At 45.0% G+C, this 25,394-nt stretch overlaps 3 protein-coding genes and 1 long non-coding RNA gene across 7 annotated transcripts in view; 2 read left to right on the forward strand and 2 right to left on the reverse strand.

Moving 5' to 3' along the window:
• The first annotated feature begins 3,966 nt into the window (after nt 1-3,966).
• Nucleotides 3,967-9,129, forward strand: LOC123941605. Its single transcript, XR_006818306.1, has 3 exons — nt 3,967-4,167; nt 4,927-5,093; nt 8,283-9,129. It is a non-coding gene; the product is annotated as an uncharacterized LOC123941605 (long non-coding RNA).
• Nucleotides 9,130-10,559: 1,430 nt separating this feature from the next.
• On the reverse strand, nt 10,560-14,433 carry LOC123942180. Its single transcript, XM_046006079.1, has 5 exons — nt 14,273-14,433; nt 13,854-13,938; nt 12,360-12,642; nt 11,974-12,285; nt 10,560-11,373 (listed from the first exon to the last, which is right to left on the reverse strand). The coding sequence occupies exons 1-5, from the start codon at nt 14,335-14,337 to the stop codon at nt 11,006-11,008; spliced, it is 1,113 nt and encodes a 370-aa protein (XP_045862035.1). The 5' UTR covers nt 14,338-14,433; the 3' UTR covers nt 10,560-11,005.
• TMEM14A (transmembrane protein 14A) lies at nt 12,211-23,490 on the forward strand. Of its 2 annotated transcripts, none has more exons than XM_046004953.1 (5): nt 12,211-12,355; nt 15,663-15,754; nt 19,951-20,052; nt 21,600-21,687; nt 23,201-23,490. In XM_046004953.1, exons 2-5 carry the CDS (start codon nt 15,685-15,687, stop codon nt 23,238-23,240), a joined length of 300 nt encoding a protein of 99 aa, XP_045860909.1. In that variant the 5' UTR covers nt 12,211-12,355; nt 15,663-15,684; the 3' UTR covers nt 23,241-23,490. The 2 variants fall into 2 exon arrangements, with proteins under 2 accessions (XP_045860909.1, XP_045860908.1); XM_046004952.1 differs by having other exon boundaries at nt 12,224-12,355; nt 15,666-15,754.
• The window catches only part of LOC123941603 (glutathione S-transferase-like), a 29,622-nt gene continuing 18,841 nt past the window's right edge, over nt 14,614-25,394 (reverse strand). The window contains exon 8 of one of the 3 annotated variants that reach the window (XM_046004950.1): nt 14,614-15,456. In XM_046004950.1, coding sequence (XP_045860906.1) covers nt 15,280-15,456 — 177 coding nt within the window. In that variant the 3' untranslated portion in view covers nt 14,614-15,279. Of the gene's footprint in view, nt 15,457-23,636; nt 24,132-24,967; nt 25,267-25,394 lie in introns of those variants that run through there. The other 2 variants (XM_046004948.1, XM_046004951.1) reach the window with 2 other exon arrangements.

Genomic DNA, 25,394 nt, shown 5'->3' on the forward strand with positions numbered 1-25,394 from the left:
TTTGCAAAAGGGAATGACCCAGAAACATCCTATAACATTTTGACCATAGGCTCAGTCAGTGTGTGAGAGAGCCTTAGACATTTCTTATTCATCCGGCAAGCTCCTGACCTGGAAACTTCACTAACTGAACTTAAACCTAAAAGCCAACCTTATTAACCACGTCGTTAATGGGACTAATTTACCAAAAATTTTTATAAGTGTCATTTCATAAACAACGCAATTTCTTCCTCTCCACCTTTATCCTGATAATCTTCATTAAATCTCTTAGGGCACGTGGGTGGTTCAGTCTGTTAAGTGTCTGCCTTCCGCTCAGGTCATGATCCTGGAGTCCCAGGATCACCCCATATCAGGCTCCCCACTCAGCAGGGAATCTGCTTCTCCCTCTGACTCTCCCCTCTGCTCATGCTCTCTCTCTCTCTCTCTCAAAAATAAAATAAAATCTTTTAAAAAAACTTCATTAAATCTCACCTGAGGAGGTGAGATATACAAATCCTACTAAGTGTTCCAGAGCCTGCCCACGGTATTACAGGTGTGTTGTTGTTTTAAAAGTAACACTCTAGAGGCTCAGAGGGTTGAGTCACTGCATTCAGCTCAGGTCATGATCTCAGGATCCTGGGATGGAGCCCCACATCGAGCCCCACATTCTCTCTACTGGGCGAGGAGCCTGCTTCCCTCTCTCTCTCTGCGTGCTTGTGATCTCTCTCTCTCTGTCAAATAAATAACATCTTTTTTTTTTAAAAAAAGATTTTATAAAAAAAAATAAAATTAAATTAACACTCTATCCACACCTGATTTCAATTTTAGCTCTTCTAATAGTCGTTGTCCTTCTTTCCAAGAAATTTGTTGGGAAATAATACCTAAACTTGCCATAGCGATTAGCCTCTGAGACCCAACCATAAGGAGAGAAAGGGATGGAATCTTCCCTCTCATTAAATTTGGACCCAGTTTTACCTTCACAGTCAGCCACACTGCCCTGCTGAGAGGACTTTTAGAATGTTCTTCAGTTGTAGGTTTTCAAGTATTATCATGCCCTATTTTTCAGTCTACGCCTTCTCTTGGGACTTTTCCTTTTCAATAAAAAACGCTTTAAATTGTGTTATCAAAGCAACATTAATGTAATGAGAAAAAGCAGCCTTATCAGATAAGATAACCTGATTTTCCTCAAAGATGCTATTTTTGTTCCATTAAGCACTGTTTGCTCAAAAGGATCTGAAGAAGTCAAATGGATTAACCCCATAATCAATCCTCTTTCTCAAGAATCCAATTTTCTGTTTGATTTTTCCACTCTTGAGTATCACAAGCACAGTAGTAGCTCCACGGAGACCCACAGAACAGGAAAAATGGAGCTATCTTTAATTTTTGCCTTGTTTTATTTCCAAGAAATTTCTTTTGGCTAAGATCAAGTTAGGCATGTATGCTAGTGAATGCATGTAAATCCATTTTACCATAGACACAAACGTAATTCTTTTACAGTTCAGCAAAGCACGAGAGTGAGGAGTTATTTCATTCGAGATAAATTCCAGATTTAAGTATACGCAGATACAGAGCATTAAAGTCAGCTGAGGACAACCAATGAAAACCAAGCTGTGCAACAAAGATGACCTCTCACCCCATGAGGTTTCCACACAGCAACATCTGCAGGCTGCACAGTCCAGATGATTTAAATAGAAGACTGGGAGGCAGGAAACCATACTCAGCCCTGGCTCTCTGAGAATAGGGCTTGTTGAACCAGTTCACTCTGCTTCTAATTCACAATTCTCCAGCCCCAACCAATTACCCTCCCTTGGTCTCAGAAGGCACAGAGCCCACTCCCCCCACCCCACTCCAGTCTTTGCTCAGACCATTCCTGCTGCCTCCAGTGTGGTTCTCCTGACTCCATGCCCACTGGCTCCCTCTCAGACTTCATGTTTCATTTAAGATAATATCCCTTCCCACTCCTCACCCCCACTCGAGAGTCAGTCTTGGACTCGGCACCTGTTTGTTTTTGAGTCTGACTCCTTGGCTTGACATCAAACAGATAATCATTTGCAAAATTAATAAACGCTTTCTCCAGCTGAAAAAAGCAGGTATCACAGCATTCCTTAAGGGAAGTTTCATGACTAGTAAAAATTGATTGTATTTTTTTTTAAGATTTTATTTATTTGACAGAGAATGAAATCACAAGTAGGCAGAGAGGCAGGCAGAGAGAGAGAGGGGGAAAGAGGCTCCCCGCTGAGCAGAGAGCCCGATGCGGGGCTCTAACCCACTGAGCCACCCAGGCACCCCTTGATTGTACTTTTAAACACGCACACACACACACCCATATGATAATCAAAAACAAAGGATGTAATGATTAGCTCAAGTGGCTGAGGATCAGAGGCTGATGCCAGTTGCTCAGGTAGAACTTTAAGCAGGTACTCTCCCCAGCAACCTGTGACCCAGACCTGACCACTATCTCACCGCTGTTCCCTCCTCTGAACACTTCACATGCATCCATTATCTGTCCCATGCATCCATTCAATAGGTGCCTCTGCTTTAGGAACCTTAGCAACCTCTTAAAGTATATTTTAAGCTCTTGGAAAACAAGGAGCACTCTTTTAATAATAATAGCAAATACTTGAGTATTTCCTAGGTGCTAGTCATAATGTTATGTGCTTTCCTGCATTAATAATATACATGGTGGGAGTCGAGCCTCGAACCCCAGGCAGAAAGACCACAGAGCCTGCATGCACCTTCTTTTCTGAAACCTGGATCTGACACTGCTCAGTTGTTTACATGACCTTTGGCAAGTTCCCTCAGTTTCCTCCTCTGTAAAATGGGGATGACATAGTACTACCTCATAGGGTCTTAGGGAAGATTCAACAAAGTTGATACCGTAAAGTGGAAGGTGGCTGGCACACAGCAAGTACTTATTAAATGTTAGTTGTTATTATTATTGTTTATGGGAAAGTCCCCAGTTCCAGGAAAGCCCTCAGTCCCATTTTTTGCACGGCAAGTCCCGCGTCCTTGGCAAAGGTTCAAAATGGGTCCAAATGGTAGGCTCAGGACAGGAAGTTGGCCAAAACCCTATGGTCACTCTGCACTGCCTGCCCCTCTTTTGGAGCCCACCTCAAAACTCCCCCTAAGTCCTGTAATGGACCTCCCCTCCCCACACATCAAGGACATTAAGGGAACTGTTCCTGAGCCAATGGGCTGTAGCGCCGAAATCGCGTGTCTTTTTCGTCTTCCACGTAGCCCATCGCCCTGTTTTCCCCATTTACCGTCGAGTTTCATAACCATCCCTGTTTTCTAAGAGCGAACTATGATGTTCTGGAAAAACTGAGAAGGCTAAAAGTTCGTGCCTACCCGGCTGAAACTAGAGCGCCTAGCGCCCCCTGCTGCCTCCTCACGGGAAAGGCAATTAAATAAGAAGAGCCTGATTCATCATTGGTCGTGAATTTTGCCTGTCTATCCAGGTCTACGCAGATACAGGTACAAATTTGAAATCAGACTCACGTTTTATCTTTCTTAAATTCCCACCCTTGGATTCTAGTTGTTTGCTTTGCCTTTGCAAAAAACCGATTTTTGCTTAATTACACTTTTCTCAGTCTTATGCCTTCCTTGAACGGGCAGGTCGGGGTCTTGCTTTAGGGAATGAAACTGGATTTGCCGTCTTACTCTTGGCTGTTTTCACTTTCGCGGACCGGCGCGCGGGGACGAGAAGCTGCGGTGCAGCGGGCGGAGGGTGCGCCTCCGGCCTTTCCGCTGCCCGGGGCAGGCAGGCAGTCCGGTGGCTGGACCTCCGGGAGCTCTGCCCCCGCCTGGCTCTGCCGCCTTCTGAGACCACAATTTCCCTCGGATTTAGAGCGCGCGCCGTTGAGGCCAATGGGACGCCGGCACTGGACTGTCGGGCGGGTTCAGCCAATGAGCATGCGCTGTGGTGCCCCCCCCCATCCCACGCACACCGCCCCCCCGCCCCGGCCAACGCCCTCCATGCCCCGCCCCGGGTTCTCCAGACTTGAGCCTCGTAGAGTCAGGTGGAGGCTCCCGCCAAGCCACCTTGACTGTGGCGGAGGAAGGGCGAGCGAGCCGGCTGCGCTGCATCCACCGCGGCGAGCGGACGGTCCGGGGTGTCCGAAGCAAGTGAGGGCGCGCCGCCCATGGGAACCCCCGGCAGGGCGGAGAACCGGAAAGAGGCCACCCACCAAAGTGAGTTTCTAGCGGGGACCCCCCCCGCCCCCCAGGGAAGCCAGGACCGCGCGGAGCCCGACCAGATGATGGCCCGGGATGAGCGCGGCACGAACCAGGAGGACGCGAGGTTAGGTGCCCTGGTGTTGGCGGAAGTTGTTGAATGGACTTTGGTGCGTGCGTCCCGCAGCCTCCTGGCGGAGAGGGTAGGTGGCGGGGAGTCAGGTGTGCGCTCTGACCGGGGCGGATCCAGGGTCTGGACCCCTCCACGTACCAGGCCAGGGCCTGCATCCTCCCTCTCTCCATCCTGTACGACCAAAGTCTCTTTCCCAGGATGGCCAAGTTCCTTGAGAACCACCTCTGAGCACAGAGGGAAAACAGAGATAGATGATTGCACTTTGAGAAGAGGGTTTTTAAAAATCAAACTAGCTTCCAGTTGTGATGAGTGTCCAGGGCCTACACCCCGGCCGGGTTGCCCTTTCTTTTCCCTTCCCAGTCCCGGGTGCCGTGGTCTTCCGTTTCATTAGTGTCAGTGTGGAGTTGGGATCTCAGTAAGGAGGTAGTGTAGATTTGTTAACATCTGTCAAAGGTAGAATCTTTACAGATGGGATGGGTAGGTGTACACCTTCGCTGTGGGTGGTGGATTTATTTGTAATCCTAACAATAAAAGCTTTGGGAGGTCTAGTTCTTCCTTAACTCATGGATTTCTTAAAGACATTCCAAGCTCATGGCTTCCTTGTAAGACTTCTTGTTGCCCTGTGTCTTGCCCTACCATTTCAGAAAATTGTTTGTTAATGGCCTGAGCTGGGACACCAGCAAAAAGGACTCAAAAGAGTCTTTGCCAAATGTGGAGAGGTTGTTGACCATACTATAAAAATGGACCCCAACACTGCAAGATCAGGAGGGTGGGGCCGATCCTCTTTAGCGAAGCAGTGAACATGGAGAAGGTAAGCTGTGTAGTCCTTCAAAGGCCCTTGTGCATGGGATTTGATCTCTGAAAGGAAAGCACTCCTGTATCATGATCACTGTGTCTGAGTTATCTGTAGCCAAGTTTCTGAGGGAAGCAGAATTTAGGGACTTGTTTCTGTACAGATTTCAGGGAGAATAAGAAGTATATGGGTTGGGGCTCCTGGGTGGCTCAGTCATCAAGGGTCTGCCTTCAACTCAGGTCATGATCCTGTGGGCATGGAATGGAGCCCTGCATCCGGCTCTCTGCTCAGTGGGAGTCTGCTTCTCCCTCCCCCACTTGCCCTGCTTGTGTTCCCTCTCTGGCTGTGTCTCTCTCTGTCAAATAAATAAATAAAAATCTTTTAAAAAAAGAAAGAAAGAAAGAAAGAAAAGAAACCACATATATTGTAAAACAGGCATTATTTAAGTGCCATTTTACAAAGGAAGAGATTAAGGCCCTAAGAAGATTTGGTAAGTAAAAGACATTGCACAATGTATAGAGGGTTGGCACAGTGAAGATTCTGTGCCCAGCAGCCCAGCTACAGCCCGTGTTCCGAATTCCTGCTGCTTTACCTCTGTAGGAAACAAGTCTTAGATTGAGACTACCAGGACAGGAAGAAAGCATGCAGCATGCACAGAGACTCCACTGGACTAAGGTCTGATTGATGTGTTTAGATAAACCAGCTGGATTTCAGGTTTAGAGAAAATGGGGGAGTTAGGTTTAGGTAGTATGTGGTGTGTTTGGAAGAGATGAAATGTTTTGTGAACCAGCGGTGGAGTCTTGTGGCTCAAAGTAAAGGGAGTAGCGCAGGGTAATACTGCTAGGAACTGCCAGTGAGAATTAGAACCTGCATCTGTCTGATTCCCGTCTCAGAAGTCATTGTCTGGGTTTTAGCACTGAAAGTCCCACATCCCAGGAAACCCCAGAGTCTCCAGTCTTAGTAATTCCCTCAACAGGGAAATCCCTCACTTAGCAATGAAAGTTCCCTATTCCCTTAGTCCTGGGCAAACCTGGATAATTTGATCAACCTCCTCCCTTCCTTCTTTCCTTCCTTCCTTCCTTCCTTTCTATCTTTCTTCTTTCCTTCCCTGACTGGGGGAAAGAAGCAAGGCTTCTTTCTCCTCCTCTGGCATTGGTGTGTCTTATCTCCTATGAGTTCCCTTTAGGTCCTAAGTTAGAGAAGTCACCAGCCCTGAGCTTTGCCTGTGTTTCCAGATCAAGGCCATTGAGTTGTGTACAGGTTTTGTTGTTGTTGTTTTGTTTTTAGGGACTTTAAAAAACACATATTTATTTTAGAGAGGGGGGCAGGCAAAAGGAGAGAGTTCTCAAGTAGATTTCCCACTGAGCACAGGGCCCAATGAGAGGTTCCATCTCAGGACCCACGAGATCACAACCTGAGCCAAAACCAAGAGTCAGATGCTTAACCAACTGAGCCACCCAGGCGCGCCAAGGCCACTGTTTTCATTGGATCCAGAGTCCAACAAAAGACAAGGTTCTGTTTTCATCACCTTTAAAGATGAGAAACTTGAGAAATATTCTAGAGAAGTTTCACTCCATCAGTGGACGCAAGGTGAGGAGTCTCTGGCTCCTTGGGCCTGCCTTCCCACCTCTGGAGAGGTAGCCTTTGGATTACTGGAGACCCAGTAAGGGAAGCGATCATCCCAATTTCACACTGAAAGTATCATGACCTGGGAGACCTTCCCTGGAGTATGAAAGGTCCTGGTCTGGGTAATGAGTGTGGAAGACTGGAGGAAATGAACAAAGCCCATACAGTGACCCTAAAAGAGAGGCTGAGAGCAACATTGTCTTAAGTATCAAATGAATATAGTTGCCCACTTTCTCCCTGACCACTGATGTTGTCACGCACAGTTTGCCGTTGACACTAACAGTTGACCCATCCATGGTTGCTTGCCGGAGAGTGACTTCAGTGTGTCATAATTAGGAAGATTACAGTCTGTCCTTGACTTTCCCTGTGGATGAACTGTTGTGATGTGTATCAGGACAGGCTAGTTTAAATTTTTTAACTTGTGCATATTGTTTTCTAAGAAGTCAGTTCATGAAAATGAGGACAATTATACCACCAACACAAGCATGATCCCTCATCTAAAAAGAAGACTAAGTGGGCCGTGTTATTTTAGTGACAAATGGAAGGAGATCCAGAACTGGATAAGGGAGGTAGATAATCAAAACAGAGCATACTGCACAATATGCAGGAAAGACTTTGGGATTGGGCATAGTGGAGAAGGGATGTGAAAACACACGTGGAGACTGAATCTCACCAGTCCAGAATGAGACAGGCAAGTGACTCTAAACCCATCGAAAGTATTTTTATTCCCCCAAGAAGATAATCAGTGTTTAGTCAAAAATAGCAGCTGTTGAATGAGCTTGGGGATACCACACCAACCAACCGGTATCATCCTATGGTTCCCTTGACTGCTCTGTGAAACTGAAGAAGTTACTTTTCTTGACTTAGGGATTGCAACTAAAATACGCTGTGGGCAACCAAAAGGAGAAACTCTGATAGCAGAGCTATTGGCCCCTTACAGTTTTGAGCTGATTGGGTCCTTTCTCACCAGCCATCGTGCTTTCTATAGTCTATGCACTGAACGACGGCAACAAAAAAAATGTTCCCTCTAGTTCTTAGGTCCCTTGACTTGAAAAATAGGATTTCAGATTACCTTCTTGATTTCTAGAGGATTTTAATGGAACTGCTGGAATCACAAAGCAGAAGACTTGTTGATATTTTGTCCAAATACAAACTAGACTTAACTCATTTATCTCCATATTCGTCAGACAAGTGCCCATGTAAATTTGGGCAAATCCCACTCAGTCTATAAGCGTCTCCCCAGAGAAAATGAAAAGATCTTACCTATTCAATGCCCTGCACATCTTGTATATGACACTCCTACAAAGGGTTGTGATTTGGGGCACCTGGATGGCTCAGTCAGTTTAGCATCTGCCTTCAGCTCCAGTCATGATCCCAGGGTCCTGGGATCGAACCCCCACATCAGGCTCCCTGCTCAGCAGGAAGTCTGCTTGTCTCTCTTCCTCTCCTCTCCCCCTGCTCCGTCTCTCTCTTTCTCTCTCTCACATAAATGAAATCTTTAAAAAAAAAAGGGGGGGGTTTGTGATTTGTTTATATGTGGTATTGAGACTTTCATAAGGAAAGTTTTTGGTCACTTTTCAGTTTCCTTAAAATGTGCAGAAACTCTTAATGAGATTTTTGACTTTAAAGAAGTGGAAGAAGAGAGCCTCGTTAGATATGTGCCTACAAAATGGACCTCATTGCTCCCAATCACAGAAAAGATTGTCAAGTGTCAGCCTGCCATAAAATCATAGTTTCAACATTTGGGACAAGAAGAATATTCTTCTTTGATTTGGAAATATATTGACGATGGAAATGGATAAGAGGGTTATAGTAAAACGGATATTTATATGCTGTGTCTCCACAACTGATGGTCTTTGAAGAGGCTATAGGAAGCCTAGAAAAGGATCAACAGACTGCACCTGAACTGTTTGATGTTATGTATAGGTTGAGACAAAAATTCATACAGCAGAAAAATTATTCATTTTTTGGAAATAAGACTGCTTCAGAACTTAAAAAAAAAAAAAAAAGTCTCCAGAAAAGGTAATCAAGTTAAACAGGACTTTCTTAATTTCTTTACCAAGACAGTGGCTTATTTGGAACCCAACTTCAATTTTATCAGTTCAAATTAGCTCTATGCCTCAAAACCATTTTCCTTGAAAAGGAGATGTTTCCCTTATGATGGCTTCCAGTGTGCTTCAGAGTGCTTAAAAATGATGGATTTTGGGGTTGCCTGGGAGGTTCGGTTGGTTACGGATCCCGCTGATCCAGTCAGCTCAGGTCATGATCTCGGGGTTGTGACATTGGCCTCTGTGCTGGGCTCTGTACTCAGCAGGGAATCTGCTTGAAATTCTCTCTTTCTCCCTCTCCCCCTCCCCCTGCTCATGTGCACACTTGCGCTCTCTCGCAAATAAATTAATCTTAAAAAATGACAGCCTATATGATGGATTTACAGATACAAAGGACCTGATTAACAAACTGCTGACCTTAACAAGCCTGTGGACACAAAGTGGGTGGACCTTTTTGGAGAAATGAAAGCTAATGCCTACAAATTCAAAAACCTGCTGTTGCTAGTAAGTAAAATCCTAAGTATTCCATGCTCACACACTTTTATTGAGAGGATATTTAGCCTAACGTCATCACACTGGGCTGATGCAAGGAATCCGTGTCACGTGGGCTTGAGGAGAGCAGAGCTGCAAGTCAGAGTGAATTTTACATTTGACAGTATTCAGTTTTACCACTACATTTTTAAAAAAGAAGGATGTCCTAAAGGCTGCAAACAGTTCAGATAAGTATTATTGGGAAAGAAGACAGAAAGAATAAAAATAGTCTACTGTACCATGGGACAGAAAGAAATATGTCATCTTTAATTAAACATAGGAAATCTCTCTTTCATCCTATTCATGTTCTCCTTTTAAAGTCTTGCATTATGTATCTTATTTTGATTTATATGCTTGCATTTAAAAATATGCACAGCATATTAGCACAGCAGTAGGTGTCTAATTTAGAAATAATATACATATATTGGGATGCTTGTTCAAAATTTCTTTTACTGGGGCTCCTGGGTGGCTCAGTCATTAAGTGTCTGCCTTTGGCTCCAGTCATGACCCCAGGGTCCTGGGATTGAGCCCCACATAGGGCTCCCTGCTCAGTGAAGAGTCTGCTTCTCTGACCCTCTTCCCACTTGTGCACTCTCTCTCTCAAATAAATAAATCTTTAAAAAAAATTCTTTTACTGATGAGCAGAGGCCTAAATGATCAGTAACCCTGTGGTATCTGGAAGAAGAGAAGAATCACAGACCTGAAGCAGACTTTTTTTATTTGCTTAAAAATCAGTAAGTCTCTAGTGACTTCTATTTTTTGTTTGTTTGTTTCTTTGTTTTCTTTATCTTGGGGCACCTGGGTGGCTTATTCGGTTAAGCATCTGCCTTTGGCTCAGGTCATGATCCCAGGGTCTAGGATCAAGCCCTGCGTCAGGCTCCCTGTCCCTCTGCCCCTCCCCCTGCTTGTGTTCCCCCTCTCTCTGTCAAATAATTTTTTAAAAATTTTATTTATTTAAGAGAGACAGAGAGAACATGAGCAGGGGAGGGGCAGAGGAAGAAGCAAATTCCCCACTGAGCAGAGAGCCTGGCACAGGGCTGGATCCCAGGACCCCAGGATCATGACCTGAACTGAAGGTGCCCCGTGACTTTGGTTTTTATGAATTAATCTCCCAAACCCAGAGTGCCCACAGAAGAGCTGATACAGACTGAGTTTGGGAACAATGCTCGGGATCCACAGAGCACTCACTGAGGGCTAAACATCCTGTGAGGTCCTGCCTGAGCGAGCGGCCAGTCTATCAGTCAGTCAGGCTCTCAACGGTACCCTTCTCTTTTCCAGTTCCACCCATACACCACTTAGGAAAGCCTGTGTTACGATACATTGGGAGTTCTGCAAATCCAAAGGGGCCTGAGGATGGAAATCAGGAGATCTGAGAACATGGATGGAGAAAAGAAATTTCTATCCTCACTAACCTCTAAAGTCTAGCGTTTGTTTCATAGGCCACAAATCACCACAGTATCAGTACCTGTGACTCTGTCATCAGGAGCAGATGTTTGCATGTTCCAGATACCCGAAAATACTGTTTAGGTGAAGCACCGCTTGGGAATTATGGTATTATTATCCCCACTCTGAGATCCTGTAATATGATAAAGAAGCACATCTATTAGATCACAGATATAAAATTTTAATAATTTGGTAACTGTATTTCAATAAAATTGCCTTCCTTGGAAATCCTGTTTATTATTTGTGTGTTTTTCCAGACTGCCTAAGGCGACTGATGGCTCATCATAGGGCCATCTGTCTCTGCTGTGGATCATGAATAGACAGCTTGACAGATAGGTAGAGACGAATATGCTTGGTGGCACCCTCGCCTTGCGCTCTAACCTTATTATTAGCTGGCATATGAGCTGAGAGGACAGAGGAGAGTCCTTTGCCTAAGAACGTTTGTGAACCCACATGTCCAAGAATATGGAATTTCCCATCATAGAAAGTTATTCTTTTAGGTTTAGGTGAAAATGCCTTGAGTAGGAATATCATGGGACTGTTTCCAGCTTCCCATACCTCAGTGACAGGGTCGAAGAGATCTCTGAGCAGCATCTTATAAATCCAGGCACTGGCGTCTGAAGTCAGGGGCAAGTTATTTACTGGAGGTCCTGTCAGGTAAAGATACGGAAGCATTCCAAGAGGGTTTTAGTTTTATTCTGGATAGGGCAAGTCCTGGAAGTCTGGAGAGAGGGTTGGGGGAGGCTGGGGTAAGGATGGGTAAGGAGTCTGGTTGGAGTTATAGTATGTGGTTTGGAAGGCAAAACTGGCGTGAAATGAGCATTTGTTGCCGGGAGGAACAATTCCAAGTGCACTGAATGTTCATTCCGGGATCGGACGATCCTGGGACTAGCCATGACTTAAAGCGCATTGCAAGTCTGTCAGTCTCTACCTTTCCCTTCACATAGTTAGGCCAGCAAATCCTGGACGTGGAGTAAAAAAACCGGGATCCTGAGCTCCCCTCCACATCTCGAGTGGAGATATAATGAAGGGAGTGATATAATGTGTGTGATACAATGAAGGGAGCTCCGGCTTTGAAACCAGACAAACTTGGGCTCTAACCTCTGTACCCCACTTAGGACCTGAGACCGTGGACAACTCAGTCACCCCACCTGTCTGAACCTTAGCTCCCCGCACTGAAAATGGGGACAGTCGCTGGCGAGAATCTAAAAGGCCTAGTTGCTGTCCCCTGAGTGGTGAATGAACCTCACGGTTAAAACGCCGCCTTCTGGGATCCCGGCAACCCCCGGACCCCATTCTCTGCGGGGGCTTCCCAGTCCCGCCGGTCCGGCAGGAGGCAGCAGACCCCAGCACGGCTGCAGAGCCGGAGCGGAAAGCCCGGCAGAAAGAGCGAGCGGCGGAGGAACGGCAGGCGAGAATTCTACCACTAAACCACCAATGCGCCGCGGAGAAACGGACGGGCCTCCGGTTCCGCAGCCTGTGCGGGGCACGCCCGGCGGAGAAGCGAGGGAGCCGTGGCGCATGCGCGCCGCGGGACCGGCACCGCCCGGAACCAGCAGGCTCTGCCCAGTGCGGGGAGGTATCGCGCAGAATCAGGAGGCGCTGGCCGCGGGCACAGCTTCCGGACACCAGGTACTAGGTTGGCCCGAGGCTGGCTCTCGATTTTTCTCTTTTGAGCCGCGGGGAGGGCTCGGGGCTGCAGGCGGGCTGTGCACCTCGCCGTCGAGAACTTCCTCTCCTGAATGTTCTTGTAAAGGCACAGATCTGAGCAATGATGCTAAGGACCCGGGGAGGAGTTTGCAGGGGATGGGGGCTGCTGCTTCCAAGCATCGCTTCTCTCCGTCTCCTGGGAATTCCCGGGATGTCTTCCTTCCGCGGTCCTGAATCTCCCACCTGTCCTCCTTCCGACCTTCCTGGAGCTGGGGAGAGGCGGGGAAGGGATGGGGTTCTCCAATCATGGCAAAAACGCTTGGCAGTTTAACCTTGCTAGTACCACCCAGACTTCATTCGAAAATGGTCTTTCGAGCCCCCAAGGAGTACAAAGGTAGGTAGTTTTTTTATACAGTAGCTTATGGAAAATCTCTTAGTGGGTCCCCCAAGTTTTGGAGGGCTAGGGGCAAGGCAGGGCCCTGTCACCTGGTTTCATACGCGGTGCAGTAAATCACTTTTGCTGCATTGCACCCAAGATGCTTTCTGGCCTCTCCAAGTACTGAGGTTAGTGTTTTCAGTGAGAGCCTGTGAAGCAAGGCGCCCATCAGCTCCTACTTCCATCACTTCCCTGTGTGGTTCTGGTCATATGGTCCTGCCATGGACATGGAGCAAGAGGGATGATTGCTTTTGGTCTGCAATTTCTCTCTGTATTCAGAAATTTCTTGCAAGGATTGGGAATAGGTGTATATATTTTGCCTCCTTAGAATACTCAGCTCAGTAAGGAGATTAAGGAAACAGACTGTTGCCTGGCAGCAGAGCAATACTGAGGGTTGACCAGTTACAGAATGTCTTCCTTCGGGCAAAAGTTGTTCCTTTGGTTCATTCAGCAAGTATTTCTACACACTCTGCCTTGTGCGTGGCCATGAGCTTGGTGATGTGGGGAGGACAAAGGTAAGCTGAACCTGAGCTTAGCCCTGGAGGAGCTTGGCAGGGACGGGAGATAGGGAAGGGAGCTCAGTGTAAGTAACTCGATGCCAGGTAGAAGGGGTGGGACCCCAGGAGAGGGTCAGAAGAAGCCTGGGAGCTCTGAGGACAGAGAAGAATCGGCCTTTTACGTCAGATGGCCAGCTTAAGGAGAAAATTAGGTTCCCAAATTGCTACCTGATGGTGAGTGATCTCATAAGCTTCCGATCTGTGTGTAGAGGCATTTTCCTCACTGTGTGTCAGGCATCTTAGACTAGGTCTCAGATAGGTCCCACCATTCCTGGATTCCTCCCTCCGCCTGCTGCCACATGCCTGCTGGTCTAGTGCTCCGTATCTCCGGGAGGAGCATCAAGGCCCCCCCGCCTCCCACCTCTCCTTCCTGGTGGGCCAATCCAGAGACCTAGACGTGAGTCATCTCTGACTCATCCCTCCCCCGGACTCCCCCCATCCAGGCTTATTGATTCTATTTCCTGGACGTCTCTCAGAGCTGACCCACCTTCCTTGCCGTTGCTCCAGGCCAGGCCACCGCTGGCTCTGTTAGCTCAGCTTCCTGCTTCACTTCGTCCCGTCTCCCGCTACCACTGCGAGGAAGTACTGGCTGGAATTAAATCTGGTGGAGAGACTCCCTTCGGTCATCCCTACTGCCCTTGAGACAGAACCCAGTCTCCCTTTACAGCACTCAGAAGTGTCCTGGCCCTGTCTTTTTCCCCAGGCCCATGTCTTCACAGCTGCCCTGCACGCCTGTCCATTTTGAGAACAGGCCATGCTTTCTCATGCCACTGGGCTTTTGCACATGTTCTCCCTGCCGCCTAGAGCACATCCTTCCCTGCCACCCTCTTTGCTCGGCTTACTCCTCCTCTCCCCAAGATCCCAACCGGGACCCTGTCTGCTCTAGGAATCCTCCCGTAGGCTCACAAGTCACCGTAGGCTCCACTTCTTGATATGGTGCCTGTGCATCTCCTCATAGGGCTCATCCACATGTCTTCCTCCTCCACTGTGCTATACTAAAAGGCCAGAGCCAAGTCCAAGGACTTTCCGTGCCTTCCTGCTGCCTTGCACAAAGAAGATATGCAGGGGCACCTGAATGGCTCAGTCGGTTAAGCATCTGCCTTCTGCTCAGGTCATGATCCAGGGATCCTGGGATCGAGCCCCACATCGGGCTTCCTGCTGGGCAGGCAGCCTGCTTCTCCCTGCCACTCCCTCGCTTGTGCTCTCTCTCTCTCTCTGTGTCAAAGAAATAAATAAAATATTTTCTTAAAAAAGAAGACATTCAATAAATAGTTGTTAAATGGAGTTGAGCATAAGCTATAAAATTATGGTTTGATTCACTGAGTGCCTGAGTCATAAATTCACTCCATCTCTGTTGTTTTCTCAGCAAGCTGGTACAGGTATGGCCTCACACACGTCAAGCTTAAAAATGGGTATAGGGTGAAAGAGAAGAACAATCATTGTTCAAGCAGCTAGTATTTGATGAGTGCCCAGGACGTGCAGGCCCTGTTGTAAGCGCTCTTCAGTATTACCTCATTTAATCACCACAACCCTGTGATGTAATTTTATCATTATCCGTATTTTACAGATGGAGAGACTGAGTTACAGAGAGACTAGGGACCACGCACAATGTTACTTAGCTAGAAGGCAGTGGCAGCAGGCTTGGAGCCCAGCATACACTCTGGAATTCGATTAAGTCTTTGGGAACAACAGCAGGTCAGACGGACCATGAGAAGCTGACAGGGCTGAAGATGGAAGGCAGTGCAGTGTGGTCACAGCTCGAAGCTGCGAGACCAAGTGACGGATCCAGAACTTTACAGATCCGAAAGACATGAGTTTTATTTGCATATAGATATAGAAGCGGCACTGGGAATCAGAAATTAAAAGAATTAGAAAGCTGCAAGGAACTTTAGGGTTCATCTCATCTACTCCCCTCACTTTGCGGGGGAGTCAGTGTCAGGGATGGGGCATGAGTCAAGGCCCAACAGCCTGCTACTGACCAGTACCCATGTCTCCAGCCTGTAGCCAGCACACGTTCTCCTGCATCTTACGGATTCCCGGGTAGGATTTTCATGGCACTTCTCACCCGTAGGTATATGTTTCAACTGCTGCTGTGAGACACATAGGATATTTTTGTCACTCACATGATTTTATGCCAGGGGCTTCATTATATTTGTCAGTGATTTACCATTGATTAAGCATGTTTCTGGCTGAGCTTAAATTAAACTCTGTAATTCCGTGGAATACATACCGTTTTTGTATTACCTATGCTCCCCCCCAGTTCTTTCTATTTTGTAAAACTTGTCCCTTCACCCAGCAGTAGAATTGCAACCTTGCCAATGGACCTGATCGGTTTCAGTTATGCGGCCCTTGTGACATTTGGAAGCATCTTGGGATATAAGCGGAGAGGTAAGCCTTAACTGTATTTTTCATCCAAGGGCCTTGGTGGAGGATTGGTGGTTGTGCTAAGCTCATCTGAGGGTTTCAAGTTGGTGCAGCCACTTTGGAAAACAGTGTGGAGATTCCTTGAAAAATTAAAAATGGAACTACCCTTATTGCACTACTGGGTATTTATCCCAAAGATACAGATGTAGTGAAAAGAAGAGCCATCTGTATCCCAATGTTCATAGCAGCAATGGCCACAATCACTAAGCTGTGGAAAGAGCCCAGATGCCCTTCAACAGACGAATGGATAAAGAAGATATGGTCCATATATACAATGGAGTACGATGCCTCCATCAGAAAGGATGAATACCCAACTTTTGTATCAACATGGACGGGACTGGAGGAGATTATGCTGAGTGAAATAAGTCAAGCAGAAGAGACAGTTATCATATGGTTTCGCTTATTTGTGGAGTATAAGGAATAACATGGAGGATATGGGAGAAAGAGAGGAGAAGTGAGTTGGGGGAAATCAGAGGGGGAGAAGAACCATGAGAGACTGTGGACTCTGAGAAACAAGCTGAAGGTTTTGGAGGGGAGGGGATGAGGGGTTGGGTGAGCCTGGTGGTGGATATTAAGGAGGGCACGGATTGCATGGAGCACTGGGTGTGGTGCATAAACAAGGAATCTTGGAACACTAGGCGGAAAAAAAAAAAAGAAGATCATCTGATGGTTTGTAAATAAGACAGGAAGCTGAAGAGGTTCTAGAGGTGACCGAGGACCAGCATGTCTTGCATGGAAGGGAGTCGTAGAGGGCAGGGGGCTGGGTGTGACAGAGCAAACCAACCCAGCTGTCTGGGTCTCTCCTCACCTGTCATTATCAACTGTGTAATTAAGTGACTTAACCTCCTCAGGGCTACTCGCTTATTATCAAAAGAGGATTTTTGTTTGTTCACATACTCCTAGTATCAAAACCTGAATGATGTTGATACTGTGTTTTGCAAAGGAAAATTTGTTAAATACTTAGATATCCTCTCAGAGATTGTCTCTTCATCTGTATCCAAAAGAGGGGAGAGAAAAAAAACAGTTGATAAGTTTTCATGCAAAAAAATGAAAGGTTCTATTTGTGACATTGGTAGGCTGCAACTTGAGTGAAAAAGCCAGGTCTACATAGGTATTAGAGGGACCCCTTATTTAGCGATTGCTAAGAAGTCCAAGGCCAGAAACACAAGTATCTGTAGGGGCTGAGGGGTGGCAGGTTGAAACAGAGTATTTTTTTTTTTTCATTCTACAATGTTTACTTCTTTTACTTTTTTTTATGATTTTTTATTTTTATAAACACATAATGTATTTTTATCCCCAGGGGTGCAGGTCTGTGAATCGCCAGGTTTACACACTTCACAGCACTCACCATAGCACATACCCTCCCCAGTGTCCATAAACCCCCCACCCCCCCCCCACAACCCTCAGTTTGTTTTGTGAGATTAAGAGTCTCTTACGGTTAAAACAGAGTATTTTCTAAGATTCCTGAGAACTTCTAATTCACTTAGACTTTTGTTTGTTGCTCTTATGTTCTCAGTGGGTGTAGCATACGTATTCGATGGAAAAATACGACGGCACCAAAATACGTGATGGCTCAGCCGCACAATGTGGTCCCTGGGCCTCCCACAGGAGCCCCAGCTGTGTGAGCCTGGAAGCTCCTGGGGCATGTGTTCTCAAAGAAGCCACTCCCGTGTAATGTGGGTTAAGACTTGAGTAGGTTGAAGATGTGATGTCAGGATGGTGTTTGGTAAGAGGACAAGTATATCTGAATCCTGTACCAGACTAAGTGCCGACATAGTCGGGTCAGAGTGAGGGGCTGATAGATTTCTTCTCTTGCCGGAAGCAGACGAAGGGGAGAGAGGCAGCACAGCGGCTCCAAGTTCTAAGTTCACCCCTCTCCCACACAGGTCCCCAGAAAAGTGCATACCCAAGTAGACACTATGATTTTGAGGCTTTTTCTGAGCCAGGTAGCCGGTGCCCAAAGCCCAAGATGGCCAGAAAGCTCTCTTGGCCTTCTGCACCAGGGCTGAACCTGGCTACCTACCTTCTACTCCAGTTCAAGGTCAGGGCACAGCAGCCCCTCCGGAGATGGAGAGGGGAGCAGGAGAGCAGGTGTCTTGCTCTGAGGGAGGGAGGGCCCCATGTGCACCTCCCAACTCCTTTGAAAACTCTGTTGAAACTCCTTGAGACGGGCCCAGCCAGGTTGGCACTTGAAGGAGGGGTTGCGGGGCACAGCTTGGCACTTCTTTTTTCTTTTTTGGTAGCCCCACTATAGACTGAGCTTTTTTGCAGGATCTGGCTCCCTTCCACGAGCCATATCCTTCTTACGAGGTAGAGCCTGCCCATCCTCACTGTTTGCTGTCTGACCTCGGCAAGACTCGGGTGCAGCTGCTTCCCCTGCCTGCACTTAACTTCAGGTGGGGAGGATCCCAGCAGTGCAGAACTCATCAGGGTGTACAGAAAAGAGTCCGAGGTTTCTAAGTGAGAAGACACCTTAATTAAGGTGACCTAGTCATGCGTTCCAGAAAATGCGTCAATCCCCTTGACTGTTTTCTAATCTGCCGTCTTCTGCTTAAACATGACCCATTTAACAGGGAGTACCCGGGCCTGCATTTTGTCAGCGTTTATCAAGTGCTGCCAAGTACCCAGCACTGGGTCAGGCCCTGGAAAACAGCAGTGAGCAAAAAGAGACGGTGCTTGCAAGCAAGTCGGGGGCTGACCTTAAATACGTGGACAGGTGCACAAATACAGGATGGCGAATCGTGGGAGGCTCTGACGGGGCCCCTCGTTCAGAGTGGTGTGTCAGAGAAGATCTCTAGGAGCTGACCCTTACACAGACAGGGGCGCGGCAGTTGGCCAGGCGGACAGGGCAGGGGAGAGCCGTCCAGGCAGGGAACAGCGTGTCTGGAAGCCATGAAGAATAAAGACTTGGACGTATTCAGGGACCTGATCGAAGGCAGGGCTCCCATAATCGAGTGGACTTGGGTTTTTCCCTAAGTGCAGTAGGAAGCACTGACAGTTTTTAATTAGTGGAGTGACAGGTCTGAACGGACGATTTTCGAAGACCATACCATGTTGCGGTGTTTGCAGAATAGATCTGGGGGGAGGGAGGAGCAATGAGGAATTTAAAGTTCTCTCCAACTGTAACATTCTAACCCTTTGTATATTTGACGTGGGTGGTATTACTAACACTGTTTTGCAACTGACAAAACTCAGAGACTAAGTGCCTTAGCCAAAGTCCTGCAGGCAACAACTGGAAGAATGAGGACTAGAACCCGGCGTGTATGGCTTCTCATTCAGAATGCTGCTGAGTGTGTGCGCGCGCATGTGCGCACATTGCTGCAATGGTTTCTAACTCTGGCTACCATCTGAACTTCCTGTAGATATTTAAAACATAGGGATGCCTTGGCCCTACCCTGAGGGATTCCAAACTGATAGATTCTAAATAGAGTGAGCTCCATGAAGCACTGACTGTGTGTGTGTGTCTGCCTGTCTATCTGTCTGTCTTGTGCACAGTGTCCCTGGCATGAGGCCCATTACCAGCCAGTGGGCCAGAAGTGCTTGGTATTGGTCATCATGCCCTGGGGCAGTGGATGAATGGACTGAGGGCAGGAGAACACTGGGTGGGAGGCTACTGGCTCTTCCCATTTCTCAGTACAGTCCCCATTCATCTGGGAGTCCTGACATCCTGAGGCTGGAAGCTTTGTTAATTATTCAGGACAGAACGCTTGCTTGCTTTGCACAGGACTTCTCTTTCTACCTCTCTGAGCTTGAATACCAGTGCATCCTATTCTTATTATCACAGCCTCAGAGTAAAAAGACGGAGGCAAGGAGAAGAGAGGGGGGAAAAAGGACAGAGAGAGGTGTAAAGAAGTCAACCGATTGTCCAAGGTCATGCAGTCAGGGTCAGAACCACTACCACCAGGCAGGCTTTCATAGTCACTCAAGCCGTATCTAACCCTGGCATTGCTGTGTATTCGAGGTTCCTCTGCCTTGCATTTCGGCTTTAGCAGGGACCAGTCACATTAGAAACTGTCCGTGAAGAGGCGGATATGTAATTTGGCTAGTTACAGTGCCCACCTAGATATGCATTTGAAAGTGCATGTATCATACTTGAAAGAAAGGATGGAATTCCTTTCATTTGGGGATTCTCTCTCTGAGCCCTTCTTTTTTTTCCCTAGGTGGTGTTCCATCTTTGATCGCTGGTCTTTTTGTTGGATTTTTGGCTGGCTATGGAGCCTACCGTGTCTCCAATGACAAGCGAGATGTCAAACTGTCACTGTGTAAGTAAGACATTTTTTCCAGTTATGAAGGGTCGAACTTTGGGAGTAACTTTTTTGATACTCTGTACTAGGTATACTGGAAAACGTGCAGTCATGTGGTAAGTAGATATGCGTGTGTGGAGACTGAACACAATTCTTGTTCCTTTCTAGACTGACCCAGTCAAAAACAAGGATATTGCTCCCAGGCCTTCAGACACAGAAGCATGTTTCTTTGAAACTTATTACTAGAAAAATAAAATTAGAAAAATTAAGGAATTATGTCCAGATTTTCTGCTAACACCCTTAAATACCTATTAGCATAGTTTTTGTGTTGCTATTAAAATACCTAACGAGACAGCCTCGCATTATTTTATTTAATTCACAAGCAGCTTTTAGATCCTGTTTTATCCTAGGACTCGATCTAGAAAACCAAGGCTGACCTTTTTTTAGCTTCTTCCCTTGTCGGGCTTAGCAGGGGAATGTCCACAGTAAAAATGGAAACCTGTGTGTGTAGGCCCAGGATGCTTGGCTCTCTTTAGTCTAGCTTGAGATCCCGTGAAGGGTTTGGAAATTGTTTCCATTTAATTTGATGATTATTCAGAGTGCCCTGGTGGTATGGAAGACAGGACAAAGAAAGACAAATTATATCAGTTCGGCCTTCGAGGGAGAGAAAGAGACTTAGTATTGTATTTTTTTCCCTTGACTTGTTTGAAATAGGAGCTAAGGATAGTTTTTAATAATGAAATTGTGTCAAAAGAAGAAATATATCAGAAAGATGTGGATATTTCGGATTTTTATTCACATGAATTTAAGTAGTTCACGTGTTTATTGTCCATCATTTTGTTCTTTATATCGGCAAGTGATTTTTCCTTGAAAGCTGTTCTGAAATTGTGACGTCCCCATCTCTTCCATAAAACATTCTCTCTCCATACTGGGTCAGCTCCTCAAAGGCTGGCGGGACGCTTCTGAGTGTAATATTATTGCCCAGACTGTTCTTACTTAGCCTCCAGGCATCCATTTCCCAAAATGCAGTACAGCAAATTACAATTAATCAGCCTTTTTTCCTAGTATTTTTGGACTCATCAGGTCTTACTTAAAAGACTCTGATTATTTTCTTTACTTGCACTTAAATGAGCCTTTATTGGATGTCTCCTGTGGATCCAGAGAGACTACCCAGAGTTTGTGAGGAAAGCTGAAGAAGACACAGTCCTAGCCTTCCAGGAGTTTCTACAAACAGAAATTTAAGTTAGACAAAGACTTTTTCTTCTGAAGATATTTCCGGAATGGATTTTAACATGTTGCTTACTCAGAAACCTTTTTGATAAACTAAGTTTATAAAGTCTTTTAAGAGAGCATTTTATCTTTTCAAGAATTTAATAATTTAATTTATTTATTTAATTTAATAAATATTTAATTTAATTAATTTAATTAATTATACGTAATAGCTGTTATATTAGAAAGCTGAAACAATGTCTCTCTCTCTCTCTCTCTTTTTTTTTTTTTTTTTGCACGAGCAAGCATTGATAATGTGTTTGAAACTCTGGTTCATGCATTGGTTGGGTTTTTAGTTACAGCTTTCTTCCTGGCCACCATAATGGGTGTGAGGTATAAGAGATCTAAGAAAATCATGCCAGCTGGGCTGGTTGCAGGTTTAAGGTAAGAAACACTATTTTTCTGTACTTTTTCTTCTGCCATCACTTAATGTGGACTTTTTGAAGAGTCAGTTTTAACTCGAAAAGGTAAATGTGATTTTTTGTTAGAATAAGCATGATTATAAAACTTTAAAGTATCATGCCTGCGGTCCATCTTTGGTATTGATGTCCCCAGGAACATTTTCGTGGAGTACATGGAGAATTGCTATAGTATCTGACTGCATGTACTCACGTTTTTTAGAATAAAGGACTGAATTCAGCCTTTTTCCCCCTCAAGATTTACTCATCTGAAACAGTAAATGTATTCATTTAAATCTGATACTCAGTCTCTCTTAGAGCGTTGGACAAAGTGATAGCCTGCTACACTTCTTTGAGTTTTCATGGGAGGATAGTTAATATTTAAAAAAAAAATAAAGAGGGAGCCTCCGATTTCTCTTAATTTGATCCCAGTAATTCTATCCATGAGATTAAACATATTACCACGTAAAGTTTATAGTGACATTTTTAATTCTTCCTGGAGACAGCCTTTATATGTTGAAAGCCTTAAAGTTGTTTACTTCCTTTGCTACACATTTTTACTTTTTGGAATGTATTCCAAAGAAATAATGAAATGTATAGAAAGGCTGGTGTTTATTGCAACTGTATTTCTAATGGAACACATGATAAACTGAAAAATTAGAAACAACGTAAAAACTCATGAATGAGGAAATGTTTCAATAAGGCTTTTGTCCACTTAATGAAATATTGAACAGCAATTACATGACACATTTTCAAAAACTATTTAGTGACATTAGAACATCTTAATGATATAGTGGGAAATAAAAACAAATAAACAACCAAATCTGAGTGTGATCTCAGAAGTTTGTGTATAAAAAACCAATATAGGAAAAAGATGCTTCAAACTTTAATAGTGTTTATCACTGGGTGATAATGCAATGAGTAAATTTCACCATTCTACTTTTCTTTAGAATTTTCTCATGTGGCTGTGTGTCATGCTTATGACTTGGTGGGAGGGGGCATGAGGGTCAGGGAGGACTGTGACTACAAAGGACTGTTCTCCAGTTTTGGCTGTGTTCTAAACATGATCTTGGTGGTAGAAGGAATCAGAAGTAGGGTTTATGGGTCATGAAGAACAAGACCCCAGTCAGTGGAAAGTAGCTGAGATTGTAATAATAACACTCCAGAATTGCTCCTTGCTTCTTATTTTTAAGCCACTTACCCTTAAGCTTATGAAAGGTTTGTGTTCCTCTCCAAACCTTTCTCTTACAAAGGTTCACCTCAGATTTTCAGAATCATGAGTTCTGATTTTGCTAAGTCAATCAGCATTTTTAAGTGGCTAATTCAACCAGGTCTGGGAAGTCCCAGTACAGGGATAATTACGGAGATCACCCCTGCTCCAGGAGAAGCGAGCATTTTGGAAGCCAAAGTTTAGTAACAGTATGGGTTAGGTGAATATACGAACCTCTGTCTTATGCCACATAAGCATGACCCGCTCTTTGCCTTTTATTTCAATCCAGCCTCATGATGATTCTGAGACTTATCTTACTGCTGCTCTGAGAATCCAGAGGAACTGAAAACTAAATTCATATGATTCTACTGTAACGGGCAGAGCATACACTTTGGATTTAAAAGATAAACTTCAAGGTGGAATATTACATGTCTTATTTTACGTTACAAGCAACAGAAACACTCCAAAATGAACACCAGTTTGAGGGATTTTTTTTTTAAACCGAAAACTCGACTGTTTTCTACTTGTCAGATAATGGTCTCATTAAAGATATTCAATAAATCGTTATACATGCTTTCAGTTACTGTGTCTACTTTTATAGAGGTAAGGGTTTTTTGGGTTTTTTTTCGACAATTCCAAATACTCCTTTCTGAAGTTTAAATGAAACCGTAAGTTCCCAGATAATGGAATGCCAGAAGTGACCTTCACAAAAGGTGCTGATGTAGCTGCTTGTCCTTTGTGTTAGATTAGAAATTATAGCTCTTGCATTTTAATTTTATTGCTGCCAGTGTTATTTTCCCCTTTAAAAAAAACCTCTATTCTCAGCGCGGTCTGCGTACTAACAATCTATTCAGTATTCAAATAAAATGCATTCTGTTTTAAACCGGTTTCTCTCATTTTAGTGTCCTCTCTCTATACTCGAATCATGTTCAACATTTAGATGTTCAATTATTCAAGAAAGAGACTGGGAGCTCGTCCTCCACAGCAGGTGTCCTCCCTTGCTGGAACAGTAAGAATTGTGAAACAAAAATGATATTGTCCATTTTGTCCCAAATCACCACTTCATTTTTAGGCAGAGTTAGGACAGTGTCCACGCATTTACTTTTAGGCCCCAGACTAAACGTCAAGAGACCTGACTTTGAGCCCAGTTCTCCCACTGGCTGGTTGGTTATAGGCTCTTCGGAAGGTCGTTTACTCTCTCTCGGTCTCAGTTTCTCATCCTTAAGGAGGAATTGGGAATAAACGGTTTGATGAGATCCCTTGAAGCTCTAAAAAGCTGCCCTTTTGATCCCGTTGACTCTACTTCACTGTGTCGGATTACAAACCCATTGTTCATATGAAGTGGTGGGTGGAGCCCCAGCTGGTGCTCTTGTGTTCAGTTCCCTTTCCCAGCCTACTTTCAAGGAAGGCATTAGGCTTCCGGTGATACGTAATTCAATTAAGGGAAGGAAGGAAGAAAGAAAGAACCTACCAGTTTAACCAAATAGAGACCCCAGAAAGACTACAATTATAGTTTGAAAAAAGTATAAAAGTAGAAACTAAATGTGAAATTGATTATAAAAATATATATGCCATATCTGTAAAATACTCTACTGATTGAAGTTAGAAACTAGGGGCGCCTGGGTGGCTCAGTGGGTTAAGCATCTGCCTTTGGCTCAGGTCATGATCTCAGGGTCCTGGGATCGAGCCCCACAGGGACAGCTCAGCGGGGAGCCTGCTTCTTCTGCTTCTGCCTCTCCACTCAACTCATGTTTTCTCTCTCTCTCTTTCTCTCTCCTGCTAATAAATAAAATCTTTTTTAAAAATAAATAAAATCTAAAAAAAAAAAAAATAGTAAGAAACTAGCTTGAAGCTATGCCCTGTCCTGGACTTTTTCCAAAAGGATGTGGAAGTGAGTAACAGTATTTGTATTTGTGGGGTGTTTTGTTTTTTAAAGAAGCCCTTGAGATCTATTGACTTACGATTTTACTCTTTTGCAAAAAGTAGAATGCAGAAGAATATTTGGATGATTCTGATTTATTGGCGTTCTATTGTTTTATGGAAAAGAGTTGTCTGATTTACAAAGTATTTGGTAGTTTATTTCCTTTTGCTTATTACTTTATTAAAGTGGCCTGATGATATCGCTTAGGCTCTGCTGTGAAAGCAAAGTGAAACATTGATGAGTTCTTGAGAACTCTTTGCTTGCTAATACTCAGCTACTATAGTGCCCATGTTTTTGAGAAACATGCCACGTTCAAATTTGAAGATGTTCTTCACGGTCTCAGTGGAAACTTCATCTAGTGGAGGCTTCCTTTGGCTTCCAGGCTGCAGAAATTTGTGAATTGTGGGAATGTAGCTGATTCTGGCCTTGAATTCCTAAAATGCAGAAGTATGCTATCCATGAGAAGAGAATATGGCAAAACAGGCAAAATATAAATGATGCATATTTTTGCATGTGACAGAAAGTGTGTAAAAATTATATTCCTTATAGCTGGTAGGAGCAG

This window comes from Meles meles, chromosome 5, assembly GCF_922984935.1.
Source record: "Meles meles chromosome 5, mMelMel3.1 paternal haplotype, whole genome shotgun sequence".
Lineage (NCBI taxonomy): Eukaryota > Metazoa > Chordata > Mammalia > Carnivora > Mustelidae > Meles > Meles meles.

Bases quoted from the DNA above. Each gene is read 5' to 3' on its own strand.
- TMEM14A (XM_046004953.1), top strand. From the start codon at position 15,685: ATGGACCTGATCGGTTTCAGTTATGCGGCCCTTGTGACATTTGGAAGC. The intron at 15,755-19,950 runs GTAAGCCTTAAC...TTTTTTCCCTAG, and splicing joins CTTGGGATATAAGCGGAGAG to GTGGTGTTCCATCTTTGATC. The intron at 21,688-23,200 runs GTAAGAAACACT...ATTTCAATCCAG, and splicing joins GGGCTGGTTGCAGGTTTAAG to CCTCATGATGATTCTGAGAC.
- LOC123942180 (XM_046006079.1), bottom strand. From the start codon at position 14,337: ATGTGGATGAGCCCTATGAGGAGATGCACAGGCACCATATCAAGAAGT. The intron at 13,939-14,272 runs GTGAGCCTACGG...ACTTCCTCGCAG, and splicing joins AGTGGAGCCTACGGTGACTT to TGGTAGCGGGAGACGGGACG. The intron at 11,374-11,973 runs GTGAGGTTCATT...TTTACCTGACAG, and splicing joins CAGAAGGCGGCGTTTTAACC to GACCTCCAGTAAATAACTTG.